Here is a 14,401-nt window from a genome sequence, read left to right as displayed (position 1 = left end):
CAGGTTCCTCCCCAACCTCCTCGCTGTCTGACTCTGCTTCCAGCTGCGTCAGCCACCGGCAGGCCACAACAATTGTTTTGCAACAGGGAGCAACACCACTCATGACCTCATGAGGGTCAAGAAAGGCCTTCATGGCCAGGTATCTGGATTGCAGGTTCAGAAGAAGTAGGAGGCCCAGTTCTGCCCTGAATTCTCTTTGCACCAAGATCCAGCCATTCTTCTTCTGAAATATATTTGTCTATTAGCAGATCAATCCACTGTGACACTAATAGACTATTAGCCTCTTAGCTACAAAGCCATCTTAGAAGCATTTCCAAAGTTGTTTGGGTAAATGTTACTTAAATCTTGAAGAAGATGGTCACAAAAACAGGATGATTTCTTGGAAATAATTTGCCAATTTGCAGCCATTTTCAAAATGTTCTGCATTATTGAGTGTTATGTGCGTGAGAGAGAGACAGACATCATGTCCTTGGGTAATGTACTCAGAGCTGTGGAAAGTGCTAGTGTGTTGCTCAGCTCGTATTTATTTCTGTATGCTTGGACCAAAGGGCATGATTAATCATATTAAGAGATCAAAGGGTGGGAGGGAAATCATTGCTCACTTGTGTGTCTAATTCTAAACTTTATCTTAGTCATTCTCTTTTCTCTACCTAAATTCAGGGCGTATCTCACATTAAATTATTTGAAGCAGATAACCATGCCTGTTGTGTTGTCTTTGTAGCCTGTGGATCAGTGGTGGGATTCAAAAATTTTTACTACCGGTTCTGTGGTTGTGGCTTGGTGGGCGTGGCAGGGGAAGGTTACTACAAAATCCCTATTCCCTCCCCACCCCACTAACCTGCTTTCCGGCTCTGTTCTCTTGTGCAGGGCAACCAAAGAAGACCCAGCCAATCAACTGGGACTTGGGAGGCAGAGAATAGATGGGGGCGGGGCCAATCAGAGGTGGTATTGGACGGTTCTCTGAACTATTCAGAATTTCCGCTACCGGTTCTCCAGAACTGGTCAGAATTGGCTGAATACCACCTCTGCTATGGATCTTTATTGGATGAGAGTAGAGCATCTTATGTAAGGGATTTCTAATTTCTCAAAGAGTTTTTTTTTTTTTACTCTAATGTCTTCCATTAAAATAGTGGATGTAAATGGACAAATGAACAGATTTTACTTCAACAAGAAGCATGAAAAGTAAAATGGATGCTCTTGTTGTCTTTAGTGACATACAAATAATAACTATTCACAACAAGGAAAATTGAAGAATGGCTGTGTCAGGCAGTATGAAATTTAGCATAAGAATGTGACATCTTTGATAAAAATACATAATTAGACTTGACACTTACATTGAGCTTAGATAGAAGATGGCATTTCCTAAGTATTCTTGTTTAAAATCTGCATCAATTCTAACAGCTTATAGCTTTTTTTTTTTTTCAATCATTGCCTTCTTTCATCGGAATTGGAGGATGTTGAAATAATTCCTTCTAGGAAAGCTGTAAAGATTTGGTGGCTCCATCAAACCTTGGAAGCAGACTTGTTGTGACTGATGTTTTGCACAATGAGTAGGTTTGTGGCTTTGAGTGTTTAGATTCCCAGTTTGTATATGGCAGTATTGCAATTTCTGGTGCTCTTTTTAATTTTTATTATGTTAGTTATTTATTATCTCGTTTATATTCTCTGCTTGCAACCCCAGTTGGTGAATGGTCTGGTGCTCAGAGTTGCTTTTATTGGAACAAGTTATAAGCCCTGTAACTAAACAAATGGATCAATAAGCAATACTATAGAGACCTGTAGGTTCTGGCTGAAAATTAGAAATGTATAATTTAGAGCAGTAGGGTTGGTATGGACTCTCAGCGCCATCTTCTATGATGACCCAGGGTGTGGCACAAAGGCAACACAGTCAAATAAGCAATAAAAGTCCCTTTAATATCTCCAACTTTGCCGCCAATGTCCAGGTTTCCTTCGGCTGGAGAAAAATTCTCCCAGGAACAGCCTTTGACTGTAGAAAATTCAGTCCAAAACAAGGCGCACACAAACTGTAACTAAAAATCCAAACAAACCAAGCTGAAGTAATTAGCTTGACAGGGCAGGAGAAGGAATTTCAGACTCGAAAGCACGGCAAAACTCACACAGTTGGGAAGATTCCAGGAACACAGATAAGCCACGACGATACAAGATAAATTCACATTTGCTCCCAACAACTTGCTGTGTGCAGCTTCCTCTTTTATACACTTGTGTTCCCTGCTTCAGCTAACGAAGGGAATCGGGGCCCTTTCCTCCCCCGTAAGCCATGCCACTCACATTGCTCCCTTCTCGGTTCCTTCCTGCATGCCCTAGGATGAAGAGCGGGTGGGCCTGGATCTTCCTCTGAATTCCCTCTCCCTTGTTCTACCTCTTCCCTGCTCTGCCCAGCCGGACTTTGCTCTTCCCCAGTGTCTTCCACAGCCAATGGAGCCACACTCCCACTCCCTGTCAGTTGTTCGGCTTCCCCCTCTGAGTCAGATTCTGACAGGGGCATGACATCTTCTATGTTGACTACTCTAAATGTTCCTGTCCTGGATGTGAGGTTGACTTGGCTGTGATAACCTGCCACCCTATTGAAGGTTAATGTGAAAGATTCGGATGGCTAAGCGGGTGTCCATTAATTCCTTCGGTGCTCCTTCTCTATCCCTCTTGAGGTTGTACCTTAAGTGGAAGAAAGAGATCGTCCCAAATAGAAGGGTACTGGTCTTTGGTCAAGGATAGGCAATAATTGCATTCCCCTGTTTGAGCCTCGAGACAAGGTAAAGTTCCATCTGCTCCCCTTTCTTCTTAATGTTTTTTTTTTTAAATATTCTCTAAGGTGAAGGAAAGGGTGCCCATTTTGAGTAAACACATGGGTGTGTATCGTCATTGACCTGGCAACCTGTGTGGTCCTCGGATCAAACCAAATTGCCCGCCTAGAAAGAAGATGCTTAGAGTGAACTTCCACGGGTCTCACTTTCATGGGTTGCCGTCTATGAAAAATGTTTGATATGAGGAATTCGTGTATCCACAGCGATCAAATTACAAGATCCAGCACAGACTTAACAGGAAACTAAGGTTTCCTGCTATGTGAATATGCTTCAGTTCTTTTACATCTGGACTGCTGCTTTCCGTTCCAGCGGTGAGACTGATTGACAGCAAGCCTGTTAGGCAGCAGGGAAACTGTGTGAGTAGCCTGTCTGCCTTGCCCAATACTGAGCAATAAAAACCAGTTTGTATCCCTGCTGAAAGTCTGCAGGGATCACTGGGGAGTGAGGTTGACCGTTCTTTCTTGAGAACCAAGAGGGCTTTGTTGTTGTTGTTTTTTTTACAAAAAGAAAAGAACGGCTAGGAATCAGCCTGGCCTCCTAAACAGCACTTATCTGGCTTAAAATTATAAATCTGCCAGGCTTATCTTGAAGTATTAAATTCAATCCAAGTTTCATACACACATAGGCAGACTCATCAGGCCAAATATGCTAAAAGAAGTAGTGAGGGAAACTGAAAGCAAACAGACCCCAAGAAAAGCTCTTGGCAGCCAGGAGTTGAACGAGGCCCTCATAGGGTCAGCATTGTTCCAGTGACCTTCCCAAGCCCAGATTGCTCTCTTTGGACCTCACCCAGGCGCAACTAGCTACGATTAGACTTGGGCTCTTTTATTCCGTTATAGGGTCCTTTTGGCATGGAGGAGCACACTTCAGCCTCTTTGGAATAGAATAGAATAGAATAGAATAGAATAGAATAGAATAGAATAGAATAGAATAGAACTGAACTGAATTGAATTCTTTATTGGTCAAGTGTGATTGGACACAAGAGGAATTTGTCTTTGGTGCAAACGTTCTCAGTGTACATAAAAGAAAAGATACATTTGTCAAGAATCATCAGGTACAACACTTAATAGACTTAGTAAATAGTTGAACAGGGTTGAGGGAATTATTTGTTTAGCAGAGTGATGGCGTTCGGGAAAAAACTGTTTTTGTGTCTAGTTGTTCTGGTGTGCAGTGCTCTATAGCGTCGTTTTGAGGGAAGGAGTTGAAACAGTGTGTCCAGGATGTGAGGGGTCTGGAGATATTTTCACAGCCCTCTTTTTGACTCATGCAGTATACAGATCCTCGATTGAAGGCAGGTTGGTAGTAATATTTTTTTCTGCAGTCCTAATTACCCTCTCAAGTCTGTGTCTGCCCTGTTGGGTTGCAGAACCAAACCAGACAGTTACAGAGGTGCAGATGATAGACTCAGTAATTCCTCTGTGGAACTGAATCAGCAGCTCCTTGGGCAGTTTGAGCTTCCTGAGTTGGTGCAATAAGAACATTCCTTGTTGTGCTTTTTTGATGACATTTTTGCTGTTAGGTGTCCCTTTTAGGTCTTGTGATATGATAGAACCTAGAAATTTAAAGGTCTCTATTGGAAGAGTGGGATCAGTTGTCTCAGCGTCATCACTGATTCTGGTAACACAGATTCTCTGTTGTGTTCTTTCTCATCTCAGGAGGCTTTTGAGACCAGACCACGACAAGGACACGGGTTGTGATCTCGGGGCTTTTGCTTTTCTTCCAGTCATGAGGATTTGGTATGATGCTAACTTGATGAGCCGCGGTGGCGCAGTGGTTAGAGTGCAGTATTGCAGGCTACTTCTGCTGACTGCTGACTGCCTGCAGTTTGGCAGTTCGGATCTCACTAGGCTCAAGGTTGACTCAGCCTCCCGTCCTTCTGAGGTCATTTGTTGAGGGCAATAGGCTGACTCTGTAAAACCACTTAGAGAGGGCTGTAAAGCAGTATATAAGTCTAAATGCTATTGCTATAGTAACACCAGTTGTGTTGGATATTGAGCCAAATATCAGGCAATCTGCTATCAGCAGCACAGCTCTGTACTCTGAGGGATCATCTAAAGGTAACACGTTACTGACATACCTCAAGCTCTGCGTCAGATTGTAGCCATCCTTTTATGACTTCCTTTTAGCCATCAAGGAGATAGGCTGAGTGTCGTCAGCCTTGGAAGCCATATTTTACTTAGAAGCTTCAAGGCTGCCATATTTACTGCCTGGCAATTTGGGAAGGGGGGATTTAGTGGAGAGATGGAAGATAAGACTCAACAATATTCTTCTCAGAAAGTCAAGGACAAGTTATCCTGCACCTGGAGGGGAGTGTCTGGAGGAAGGTCTCCAGTTGGGATGACGGTTTCATTGGACTATTGTGATGGATTGGTGGGTGCAGGGGATGGATCCTTGAATTCTCTTTGGGGAAGGGAAAACCAGGAATTCTCAAATTCAGGTTTTCCCAGATGTGCCAATATGACAACTCTAATAAAATGGAACTTTGAGGAAATGCTGGCCTTGGAGTTTATTGGTTGGGAGTTGGTTAGTTGGAATGCTGACACTGAGGGCCATTATTTGGGGACCCTCTTGGCACATCCGTAGCATGCTTTCTACCCGGGTGTTATATTCTCAGAGTCTTCTTTAAACAGATTTATGGAAAGGGGGGAAAGGGAATTAGATTACAGAAACCTTGGTGATTGAGTTTGTTTACTTTAGCAGCCAATATATCTCTAGTTTTTCCTAAGTTAGAGCTTTCTAGCTAGCCACCTGTTGATGTACCTGGGGAGATAACTCCATGTTTTCATGATAAAGGAAGAATGTGCAGATGTTCTGTGCTTATAATGCCGTGCAAATCATTATCCTCTTTCCCAGGCTCTGAGGAGCCCATTACATCCACCTTTTAGTTCCCAGCATATTTTAGACTTTGGGTTTGGTGATAGCCGTGACCTATTTTTATGAATAATGTTTGCTGTGTTTTCCTCCCAGAGGCCAAGATCCATTTCCAAGACAGAAACTTCTTGGATTTTTATAAAGCTGTTGTCTGGGTAGTGGCCATGACATTTAATAATTAGAAATTGATGTTAATTTTTAAAGTATAATCTTTGACATGCCTGAGGTAAGCTCCAAAGCTATTAATGTTCATTACTTTATCTATTTAGCTCTGCAGCTGTTGTAATGATAAATATCAATGTGGCAACAATTAAGAGTTTGCTTCAGCATTAGTAAAACTGTTCCAGTCTTAAAGTAGTCCTCTCCTTTTCACATGTTGGCACTAATTTAAAAGAAAATGTCAGCCTCAATATAAGCATATACCATGACAGTTCAGCTTTTTTACTTAAGTAGAAAAGCTGTTTGAAATTTAGCTTTCATCAAAAATGGGAAAACTGCCCACTTGAAATAAAACAATAGCTGAAATCTTAGTCATTTTCCACTTATGAAGCTCTGTTTCCATTAAAATAAACAATACAAATTGCAGGATGCCAAAAACTTTATTCAAAAGCGTTGGGGGATGAGTTTCTTTTGTTTTTTGGCCATCGTAACCCAGTCGCATTGGAAAACAGGCACATTCTGGATTAAATAAGTTAAAATCCTAAATAGTCAGCTAATATTTTAGCAGAGAATTGGCAGATAGAAATGGGTTCAAACATTCCATAAAAGTGAATAATGCTGTGTCTGCTTTGCTTTCTTTAAAATGTTTTCCACATTTCTTGAACCCTCTTGTTCAAGACCTCATGTTGACTGACACTTGTATGTGATGCGATCATCATTTTGGGGGTGAGGGTGGGGAGGGTGTACCTCTGAGTTATTGTTGACTTCTGGCAACTCCCAGACTAAGTCCCTGCAATTTTCTTGGCAAGATTTCAGAAGTGGTTTGCCATTGCCTCTTTCTTAGAGAGAGATGGACAGGCCGAAGGTCAACCAACTGGCTTGGCCTGTTGCCCTCACCAAATTGGCTCTCAACCATCATCTATCTTAACATTAAATCTTTAAGAATCTTAGTTGACTGTTTAATTTTTTTTTAAATTGTGCATTGGGCAGTATTATAGCTCTTTTGGAACAACAGGTGTTTCAAACCACAGAAAATAGAAAAAGTTATGTTGTTCTGCGAGCCTGTGGAGAATCAGCTCCCCGATTGCCTTCTGCTCCTCAGTTCTAAGTCATTTTAGTTTAAACGCCAATAAGGTTAACTAAGTGTGGGAGAGGATGACAAGTCAAATTTGATTTTGACTGTTTAAAATGGTTTTCACTGAACGGATCCAGCAGTTGATCAATTCTGATGCCACTCATGTGTTGAAAATTCCTTGAGGTTACTCACTAAAAGATGATTTGCAGAACGTAATGTGTGAACAAAAGCAACAACAAAATAACTGCGCAAAATAAGTGCTTAACACACTTGTAAGTCAATAACAGGAAACCTCTTTCAAATAAACTTAGTGTTGCCACAAAACTGATGGTAGAGTTGGCTTTAATGCAATTGTGCAACAGAAGGATTTGAAAAATAGGCGGTGTCATATTTTAGAATCCCTCACTTTTCCAGAAGAGGCAAATATCCTTGAGAACAGGGGCAGGTTTGGACGGGTTTGGGCAAACTGGTAGTTTCTGTGATAATTTGGCCCCACCCACCTCCCTCTGCTTTTTCCGGTGCTTTATTTCCTTGTCTTGGAGCACAGCTGATTCACGCGGCAGAGCAATTTTGCTGCACCTCAGCTGTTTTACTCACCGGGCCTGCAGTAGAAGGTAAGTATTATAGCTGAAAATGGGTTTTTTAAAATGGCATTCATGTGCGCAGAGTTTACATTTGGTTCATGCGTGCATGATCACCAAACCGGTTGTTACACCAGTTGAATCCCACCACTGCTTGAGAACCATGTGTATAACTAGTGAAGAACTAGTGGTGGCGAATCTGCGATGACCTGGGGCGTGGCACAAAGGCAACACAGTCAAATAAGCAATGAGTCCCTTTATTTTCTCCAACTTTGCCCCCAGTGTCCAAGTTACCTTCGGCGGGAGAAAAACTCCCAGGAACAGCCTTTAACTGTAGAAAATTCAGTCCAAAACAAGGGACACACAAACTATAACTTAAAATAACTTAAAATCCAAACAAACCAAATTGAAGTAATTAGCTTGACAGGGCAGGAGGAGGAATTTCAGACTTGAAAGTACAGCAAAACTCACACGTTTGGAAAGACGCCAGGAACACAGATAAACCACAACGATACAAGATAAATTCACATTTGCTCCTAACAGCTTGCTGCGTGCAGCTTCCTTTTTTATATACTGTGTTCCCAGCTGCAGCTAATAAAGGGAATCAGGGCCCTTCCCTCCCCCATAAGCCATGCAACTCACGTTTCTCCCTTCTCCCTTCCTCCCTGCGTGCCCTAGGATGAAGAGGGGTGGGCCTGGATCTTCCTCTGAATTCCCTCTCTCTTGCTCTACCTCTGCTCAGCCAGACTTTGCCCTTCCTCAGTTTCTTCCACAGCCAACAGCTGTGCCGAAGTGCTAGAAACTCAAAAACCAGCTGGCCGGTGCATGCATATCTGTTTTTTTGCTGTTTGGGGAGCTGTTTTCAGGCCATTTGGGGGGCATCTTCAGCCCAGAAAACAGCCTGGAAAAGGCCATAAAAACGGCCTGTATTTTGGCTGTTCTCAGGCCTTTTTCCGGGGCTCCGGCGCCCACAAAGACCAAAAGAGCAACTGGCAATGGGTGCGTGCCCACAGAGAGGGCTGTGCATGCCATCACAGTAATATCAGATAAGCTATATCTCATACACATCCCAAGGAGGAATTGATAGAAACATGATCTCCCCTTGATTTCTCTGTGATATCAAAACATAGCCCTGTATATCAGCATGGGAATATTTTCTTAACCCCTAGAATAAATGTTATTTACTGTTAACCATCAGTAATTATTTGTCCATACTGACATTGTAAGTAACAATTACTTATATGTCATTATTTCCTGGTCTTTTTATTTCCTCTCACAAAATGTAAAGAACAGATCACATTTTTTTCAGATTTCTAAATAGAGCTAAGGAAAAAAAAACCCTGAGAAGTGTTCATTTATTTCAGTGCTCATATAAATTATTTAAACACTTCATTCAGTTCTCATTTATTTCCCATTACAGTTACTATCTTGTGGTTGAGAGGTGTTATAGCACTTTGTAAATATGGAAAACAAGCTAATTATATATTTAGTAGCATATTTTGAAAGAGAAATATTTGGCACATTCAGCCTTTAACCCACGCAGATTTCAGGAATAATAAATGTTGTCAGCATTATTCATAATTTCTAATGTTTTTATGTTTCTTAATGCAGCATTCCTTTCAAAATCTCAGTATAGCATGTGCTTTTGCACATTTATGCTCAATAATTAAGTCAAAGCAACTGAGGTTGTTCTTTTTAAAAAAAAAAAGGTGAAAAACTTGCTGTTAAAATGTAATTAGTATGTTATCACATAAATGTCTATAAGTCTATAGTCACCAAAATCAGCCATAGTTACTCGTTCTTTAGAGCATACTTAAAAGCCCAACAAATATGAAAAAGAAACATGCATTGAAAGATTAAAACACACTCATTCAAAACTCATAGTAATTGTATCGTATGAAAATGATTCGGAATGCCTCACTGAACTTTCATTAAAAGCTTGAAGGACAGAGAATACAAAGAGAGAGAGATTCTTTCTTTGTTGACTCTTCGTTTCTTTAACTCCTAAAGCACCTTTTCAGCTGTGATCTTACAAACATTTATCAGGATATAAATTTCATTAAATGCACTGGATTTTCTTCTGAGCAGACATGTACACAGAATTATGCTCCTACGTGTTTAATGCAGATTTTTGTAACCTAAGCTTTAAAATAACTTTTATAATTTATTACTGTTACATAGTTTGTATAATTTTTTAATTTAATTCACTTTTTATACTGTATAATTTTTACTTTTGCTTTAGTACTAGGAAAATACTAACAGTTGTTTATTACAGAGTTTATGCCATTTTTTATATAGTTCAAGAGAATATGATTCAAAGAATCCCATTGAATAAATATAACTCTAGTTTCCCAAGATATTGATTAGATAACTGTTTTTAACTTTAGGTCCATCTTAATCTTCTTCCTATAGATAAATATTATAATTCTCATAGAGAAAGCACTCAATAAAATACAATTCATGGAGAGGTAGTTTTCTCATATTCTTGATATTGGATGGGAGTCCCAAAGCTGCTTTTTCAAGAGGCCATTGGACTCCCTGGTTTTTCTTTGAAGACGTTTCGCTTCTGATCCACGAAACTTCTTCAGCTCTCAAGAAGCTTCTTGGAGGAGAAGCGAAACATATTCAAAGAAAAACCAGGGAGTCCAGTGGCCTCCTGAAAAAGCACCTTCGGACAACCATGACCTGGAGGATTGAGAATCTTCATAGACATATTGGATGGGTGTTTTTGAGCTCTTCCTTCACTTATTTTTAATTGTGTATCTCTGGCATCTATTTCTGTGTGGATTTCTTTTTTCACTTAATAGCAGCAATATTTCTTAAACCCTCCGTGCGTAGCAATTTATTCTGAGTTTCTTTGCAGGGTTTCTTCTTGACAGTGTCTCCAGAATCCATAATGAAAGTCGCAATTCAAGCTTCTGCAAACAACAAGATCTTCACTTTAAATCTTTCTGCACCATTCATTAGCCAGTTCTACAAGGACCAACTGATGGAAGTCATGCCTTACGTTGACGTCCTGTTTGGGAATGAAACGGTAAGAGCTTTTTGGAAGTGTCCTTGTTTTAATACTGTACTGGCATGTAAAATGATAAGGGTGGCAGATCTGGGCTGCAGATTCTGGGCAACCACTAGGTGTCAGCAGAGAGAGAAAGAAAACAGGCTTTTGCTGCCAGCTACAGGTAGTCCTTGACAGGAGAACGGAGCTGGAAAGCAGGTTAGTGGAATGGGGAGAGAAGGGGGATTTTGCAGTATCCTTCCCCTGTCATGCCCACCAAGCCACCCCCAAGAAGCCACGGCCACAGAACCAATAGTAAAAAAAATTGAATCCCACCACTGCATTGCATCTTAAATTTTTAGACACCATGCTCCATGGAGAGGTCTGAACTCTTTCGTACTCTCTCATTGTGTCATCTAGAAGCAAAAGTTATTTATGGCCGTTTTCTTTATTTTCATTCATTTGGCAAGCAAAGACCACATTCTAAAACAGGGGCATAACCAGAAAACACTTTAAAATGATTTAAAGTAAATTAAATGGAAACAATTCGTTTAATAATCTCTTCTATATTTTGTATTTCAACCTAACGGTAACCTATGGAGGAATTTTGGAAGCAGGAACCAAGGTTTTGGTTGGTGGTTGTGCACCTGATATATGCACCCTAGCAAACTAGAAGTAATGGGGAAGCTAGTTTTATGGAGTTGTATTTTTATTTCAACGGGGACCCAGTGGCTTAGTGGCTACAACACTGAGTTTGCCGATCAGAAAGGTCGGCAGTTCAGTGGTTCGAATCCCTAGCGCTGTATAACGGAGTGAGCTCCCATTACCTGTCCCAGTTTCTGCCAACCCAGTTTGAAAGCATGTAGAAATGCAAGTAGAAAAATAGAAGGTAAGGCAACAATGTTCCATGAGCCTTTGGGATTTAGTCATGCCAGCACATGACCATGGAGATGTCTTCGGAGAGCGCTGGCTCTTCAGCTTTGTAACGGAGGTGAGCACCGACCCCTAAAGCCAGAAACAACTAGCACATATGTGCAAGGGGAACCTTTACCTTTATTTCCATTTCATATAGCCAAAGCCAAACCCACATAAAAAAAATAGCTAAAAATTAAGGCATCGGGGAGAAGGTGGGAGACTGTGAGTTCAAGTCCTGCCCTAGCCGTGAAATCCAGCTGTCATACTCTCTCAACCCATCCCACCTCACAGGGTTGTTGTTGTAGGGAAAAGAAGAGAAGGAAGGTATGTTGGATATGTTTGCTGGCTTGAGTTATTTGTAAAAGTACTAAAGATGGAAGACAGGCAGGCAAACAGATAGAATAACTGGTTCTGGAAATCTCTTTAGTAACCCCTGAGTATTATTATTAAATTGTAATATTTTGGGTTAATATGTTGATTCATTGCAACTGTGAACTATGATGAACTATGAGTTATTTGTAAAAAGCAGGATACAATTAAAATAAACATATTTTTTATATATTGGAAATTAGTGTTACTGCTTACCTCATCAGTATTTATTAACTAGGCTTCACACAATAATTTTAGCACTTTTAGTAGAAGCAATTAATGCTTTTAACCAATTCTTGCCATTCTACAGTCATTATGTAGCAATCCATGATTGGAGAACTTTATTATTCGTCATTTCTTTTAATTATCACTGAATTTAGTTTTCTAATAGCATCATCGTGCAAATGATTCTTAGCTCTAATACCTTTCAAGTTTATTGTAATCACTGGATAATTAACCTGCTAGGATTTAAACACACTCAACTTCTCCTCAGGACATTTAGCACTCAAATGAGGTCAATTATCTCCCAATGATAAGTGCCTGGTCACAAGTTTTGCTCAATTCATCTTAGAACCGCTCACCTTAAATAAATAAATGTTCGTTGCCTAATTTTTAAGTTTTCGCTACTTTTATCGCAGCTCTTTATATTGTCGAAGGAGGCAGATTCCAAATGCGACACAAATGCTACATAGGATAGGATAGGATAGGGATAGAATAATATCTTGCTGTGCTTTGCTGGCAACCAGTACAGACAGCAGCAGAATCAGACAGTGGGGAAGAATGGGGACCTGTCTGGGAATTTGGGGAGGATTCGGACGAGGGTCTTGTGTCTGATGCAGAGAGGGGGCCAGGACCATCTGGGAGTGGGGTGCTGACTCTGGAGCCTCTAGAATCTGGCAGCAGTGAGGCAGAGGAACAAGGGGAGCCTGTTCCCAGTGCATGTGTGCGCAGAGCTGCTAGAAGGCAAGAGCAGCTGAGACAAAAGAGACGACTTGGGAGTAAGGCTTGGAGGTGATTGCCCCTCCCCTAAGGTATAAAGGAGGTGCAAGGGTAGAGAAGCCTTTGCAGGAAGCAACTTTGTTTGCTCTGTTCTGATTAAACCTTGAAGCTCTGTGTGGACTTTGTACTCCGGTTGACTTTTTACAGTTAATTTGGCACTTTAGTTGTTGGCAGCAATTCAAAGGAGAGAAAGGTGGGTGCTTATCTCGAGGAACTGTTTGGGACTCATTACCGGCTGGGAATGAAAATAATTCCCAGCGTTGAAATAAAACAAGCGTTGTTTGGACTAAGCGTGTGCTTAATTACGGTCTTAAGAAGCCTTAGTCAGAACAATGGTATTAGAACAGCTGAGAAACCCTGTGCAGCCACTATCAGAACATAAATTTGCCAAGGGTTCAGTGGTGGGCTGCTGCCGGTTCAGACAGGTTCTAGCGAACCAGTATGAACCACGATCAGCTGGCCCCGCCCACCCACCCCCGCCCTATCCTGTCTTACATTTCCTTCTTTTGCAGCTCAGCTGATTCACGCAGCAAAGTGGATTACCGCGTGCGCTCACAGAACCGGTTGTTAAACCGGTTGCAGCCCACCACCGCAAGGGTTCATATAGTAATTGGACAGGGAAGAAATGGTCAATCTTTTTGTGTTGGACCATAAGGATCCATTATATAGGCTTCAAGATATTCACCCTCACGGGGTTTACAATTCCCAGATTTCCAACTGTGTGGCTTCTTCTGTTGTAACATGTTTAAAACAACAAACTAATGTTTGAAGGGCCTTTCAGTTTATGGTCTCAGTTAACATCGTGGACATTTCATATTGATCCAACCAAGAACTCTGGTGATATAATAACCTGTGGCTACAGAATTTTTACAAATATGGCTAATTTCTGAAAAGAAATCACCCAGAATGACATTTGGGTTGGTTAAAGGCTGCTGCGCTTCCTTGTCTTCTTTCTTGGTGAGGCCCATAATCCACCAAGGTCAGAAAGGCAATTTTGGCTTTTTCCCAAAGACAGTGGAGAAATGGCAGGCACATGGGCCCACACTTTAATGGAGGACTCTTTGAATATTCTCTCATAAAATCTCTCCCCAACGGATACCCTCCAATAACCACTGTTCCTACATTGTAATGGATTCAAATCTCCAACGTAAGATGAGAGAAATTAAGTAAAACGAAATAAAATATGTATCTTCCTCTAGAGGTTTAGGAAATTATATTTGTGAATTATTTTGTGACGTTCACTGCTGCACTGAAATCCGCACGAAAAGGTTCCCCTGCTATGATTATAATGGAGGTTTTTCCATCATTATCCCTTCTGGAGAGTTACAAAGTAGTTGCTCTATGCCCAAAGAAATGCTTATTGTACTCATTATACACCATTGTTAAATAGTTACGTTCACTGTGAAATAACTGTTTTACTGACGGCAGAAGAACATCAAAACAAAGGTAACTCTCAAAATACACTCATTTCCACTTACCTCCCAATTTCTGCCCTATTCATATACGTTACAGATGTCTTCAGATTTCTGTCTGGTTTCCCTACATTTGGATAAGAGGGAATGGCTGAACAGCCCCATATCGTATTTCCAATTAATGTTGAAGGAGTCTTTCCAAT

At 40.9% G+C, this 14,401-nt stretch overlaps 1 protein-coding gene across 4 annotated transcripts in view; it reads left to right on the top strand.

Annotated features, from left to right (window-relative positions):
* ADK (adenosine kinase) overlaps positions 1–14,401 on the top strand; it is a 239,474-nt gene that overhangs the window by 147,561 nt on the left and 77,512 nt on the right. For all 4 annotated transcript variants that reach the window (XR_015743669.1, XR_015743670.1, XM_026710963.2 and 1 more), the window contains exon 7: positions 10,372–10,542. Coding sequence is in view for 2 of the 4 variants with exons in the window: in XM_026710963.2 (XP_026566748.1) it covers positions 10,372–10,542 (171 nt within the window). In the remaining 2 variants the exon portion in view is untranslated. The remainder of the gene's footprint in view (positions 1–10,371; positions 10,543–14,401) is intronic.

The sequence above is a fragment of the Pseudonaja textilis genome, chromosome 4 (genome assembly GCF_049901715.1).
Source record: "Pseudonaja textilis isolate UNSWEBS1 chromosome 4, rPseTex1.2, whole genome shotgun sequence".
Lineage (NCBI taxonomy): Eukaryota > Metazoa > Chordata > Lepidosauria > Squamata > Elapidae > Pseudonaja > Pseudonaja textilis.
Note: the sequence above shows the minus strand (reverse complement) of the source record. Positions and strands in the feature narration are given on the sequence as shown.